At 47.1% G+C, this 3961-nt stretch overlaps 1 protein-coding gene across 1 annotated transcript; it reads right to left on the bottom strand.

Moving 5' to 3' along the window:
* Positions 1–785: 785 nt before the first annotated feature.
* LOC125529715 lies at positions 786–3939 on the bottom strand (the record flags this gene model as incomplete). Its single annotated transcript, XM_048694140.1, has 2 exons — positions 786–1207; positions 3057–3939. Coding segments are annotated over 2 exons (918 nt in total), but the record flags the coding sequence as incomplete, so codon positions are not given.
* Between the last annotated feature and the right edge of the window lie 22 nt (positions 3940–3961).

Here is a 3961-nt window from a genome sequence, read left to right as displayed (position 1 = left end):
CGCGGGAGGGGTTGGGCCCAGTGGCTTCCTGTGGTTTCAAGCAATACGTGATTGATGTCCCTGTTACTCGGTTTACGACTGGGCCAAGAAGTGGGTGTCAACTCCCATCATGATTGAAAGTGATTCCCTGGAAGTGGTACAAGCAATTCTGAACCTCCTCCGACTATGGAGCATCGGGCCCGGTGCTCCATAGATGACTGCCGAGCGCTAATGAGCGAGTTCGGCACATCAACTATTCAACGCTTATGATGCCTGGTTGTGCAGCAGCACTAGCGGTCAGTTATTCGCAAAAGAAAAAGGAGAGTTGCAGGACGAAACGAAAGGCTACCTAATGCGATATTTTTTTTTGCTTACTCAAAGGACCATCCTTCGAATGAAATCTGTCTTTACATCCAGAAAGAACACAGGTTCAGCTGATTCAATGTCGCGGGGAATTGCTACTGCAGAAACTATTCTCAAAAAGAAAAGAAAAAGAAAAACTGAATCCACAACCGCGTTCGACTCACCTCGTCAGGGCATTTTCTCCATCTTCATCAGAGTCAAGGGCCGCCTTTTTTTCTCCAGGCACAGCGGCCTCCACCTCCCGAGTACGCGATGCTCCTGTGTTCACCACCTTACTCAAAGGATCAAAGTGAAGATCACTGCGATGTTTCCAAAGAGTCCACAGTACAGCTCTACAAGGCATAATAACAGCTTGACCACAGGCCATTCAACAAACAAGTGAGAAATTGTCCATAGCATGAAGCCACAGACAGAAACAAATGAACCCTGGTGGGGATTTTAGCTTCCCTGAAATTTCTTACTGCATAGAATAGAGAGATTCCACACCATAAATCTCAGGAGAGTGACCTTTCAAGACACCAACATCGTCTCTAACAGCCAAAGATAGAGAAGGAGAAATCTGCACCAATTCATGCCACAAAACCGTCAACCGATCGCTAAAATTTCTCCTGACGGACAGTTTGAGCCGCACCCAACCCGGACGAATGAACGAACTCAAGTTTATGGCACAAGCACAAATAGGACAAAAGCGCATCCACACTAAACAAACTGTTCAACACAACCGGCAGTGAATGAGGCTCAAGTTCACTTCAAATTCTTCCTCGGCAGAAAAAGTAAACCCAGGTCCTGACGCCATTTGGTCATATCATTGTAGCATCAACAACTGCGCGTTAAGCTTCATCAGATGCTGGCAAACGCTCCCATGCTGCACCATAAGAGACAAGGCTTCATAAGATGACATGATGACAAGAGAGTGCCCTCAAAAATCATTTCATTTTTTTTGAATATTTACTGTAGGGTAAAAACCCCACAGTCCTTTATTGTAAATCATCATTTCATTTCTAGCTGTTCAAATAAACAAAGTGATAGCAGGAAGCATCCACATCACAACACGATTCGATCTGGACCTACGTGCAATGCTACAATGAAACCGTATCTTTCATTTGGGCAGGCTCGTGGGCAAATACCAAATGCATACCTGGGACTAGGTTATCTTATCCAAAACACCACAAGGATGTTTGGGTTCCAGAGACCTCATGGCTCACAGCAAAGCTCTCATCACTTAGTTGCTTTGCAAACTGCTCTTGGCAATCTTAGGGCCTGATCAGCAAAGCTTTGACTAAGGCTTACCAACTCGTAACACCAATCAGCGCAACATATATAATAGACTAATAGAGCAGCCAATGAAACATAAATCTATACATCCACCATCAAATTCTTTGGTCAGCCGCCTAGTTAATCTGCCCAACGCCAATTCCACACAACTATTGTATCCTTGTCTCTGGCTTCTATCAACACAAAGACAAAGATGGCAGGAAAAATCACAGGCTACTCATGGTTGCCTACAATCACCAAGGTATGCAGCACGACTCAACATCTGAATGGTATAACAGCACAAAGAATGGGCTCCTACTTCCTAGTACATCTCTACAAGTCACCCAAAAACTAGACAAAAAGGAGCAGACATGCATACAGATATGTATCTACTTGTGCAGAAAAATAGAAGAAAAAACTCTACATACTCTTTGACATTTAGGAATCACATACCACAGTAGGAACTCTCAGACTTAAATTATTAAACAATCTAAGCTATAAGCAATAATAGTAGTCGATGGTATGCTTAGCGTTCATGACTTAATGTGCGTGTCTGTACCTCCAGTGTAGAAACTCATGTAGAGACAAGGCTTCATAAGATAACATGATGAGTAGAGAGGAGCACACTGCTCTCAAAATCATTTCATTTCTAGCTGACCAAATCAACGAAGCGATAGCAGTAAAGCATCCACATCACAACACGGTTCAATCTGGACCTACAATGCTCTAAGTACACAACAATGAAATCATCTCTTTCATTCGAGCAGGCTCATGGACAAGTGCATGCCTGGGACTAGGTTATCCTATCCAAAATACTACACGGGTGTTTGGGTGCCAGAGACCTCTTGGCTCACAGCAAAGCTCTGATCACTTGACCGATTTGCAAACTGCTCTTGCCAATCTTAGGACATGATCAGCAAAGTTTAACTAAGGCCTACCGGCTAGTAAAGCCAATCAGCATAACATATAATAGCGCAGCCAATGAAACATAAATCACCAATTATACATTCACCATGGAATTCTTTAGTCAGCTGCCTAGTTAATCTGCCCAACGCCAATTCCACACGACTACTGTATCTTTTTCTCTGGCTTCTATCGACACAAAGACAACATGGCATGAAAAATCACGGGTTACTCATGGTTGCCTATAATCACCCAGGTCTGCAGCACGACTCAACACCTGAATGAATAGTATAACAGCACAAAGAATGGGTTCCTACTTCCTAACATCTCTACAAATCACCCAAAAACCAGAAAAATGCGAGCAGACCCACATACAGATATCTATCTACTTATGCAGAAAAACTCTACATAGTCACCGACGTTTAGGAATCACATACCACACTAGGAACTCTCCGACTTAAATTATTCAACTATCTAAGCTACAAGCAATAATAGTAGTCGATGGTGTGCTTAGCGTTCTTGACTTAATGTGCATGTTTGGAAGCAATTATCTGTACCTTCAGTGTAGAAGCTCACGTAGGGCATGACCTTATTGATGTACCCTCTGTGCACCTGATTGCTTTGTTCTGATTTGAGCTGAATGGTGTACAACCCAACCCTTGTCTTGATGAAGATGACACCAACACCTTCTGCAAAACCAACCGCCGACACTTCGGTGTTGTCCACGAGGGCAGTACTAGGGAGCAACGGCCCGAGCTCGATGAACCTGCTTCGTGCCCGTCCCGCAGCTCCTCTGGGACCAGCCTCCATCGACCATAGGTAGAGCCTAGGCTTCACCACAGACGCAAACAGCAGCATTCCATCCTCCACCCCCATGAGCTCAATCTTGTGGTGCTGGACCTCAAATGGCGCCTTGATCACAGATAGCTTGTTCTCACGCGTGTTGTACTCCACGACACTGCCACTCTCCACACAGGGGACATAGACCTTATTTCCCAGCACAGCACTGTGCCCCCTGCCATCGATGACATTCGGGTGCTCGAGGAAGGTCGGGTCGATCCACTTGCCAGTAACTGATGAGTAGACCATGGCGCTGGCTATCCTCCGGTCCCCTGCCACGACGGAGTCCACGCAGGCCACCAGGAAAGGGCCGCCATGGCAATCACGGTGGTCACATCCGTCCCTGGCGCAGAGCACTGCAGCATTACACGCATCCGGGAACGTGAGGTGGCCGTCGATTTTCCAGCGCTCGCCGGTGACGAGGTCGGAGACGACGAGGTGCCCGTCACCCTCAGGGGTGTCGAAGAGGACGAGGCCGTGGCGGGAGTCGAGAGCGCGCCAGTGCTTGCGGTCGCGGCGCACCCGCGGGGGGAGGGCCGCGGCGGCGCGGAAGTGGGACGTCCAGTAGGGCGCTCCCTCGTCGTCGGTGGAGCGGTAGTGTTGGAAGAAGGCCCGCATGGGC

The sequence above is a fragment of the Triticum urartu genome, unplaced genomic scaffold, assembly GCF_003073215.2.
Source record: "Triticum urartu cultivar G1812 unplaced genomic scaffold, Tu2.1 TuUngrouped_contig_5791, whole genome shotgun sequence".
Taxonomy (NCBI): Eukaryota; Viridiplantae; Streptophyta; class Magnoliopsida; order Poales; family Poaceae; genus Triticum; species Triticum urartu.
The sequence above is the reverse complement of the archived record's forward strand: the minus strand, read 5'-3'. Positions and strand labels throughout refer to the sequence as shown.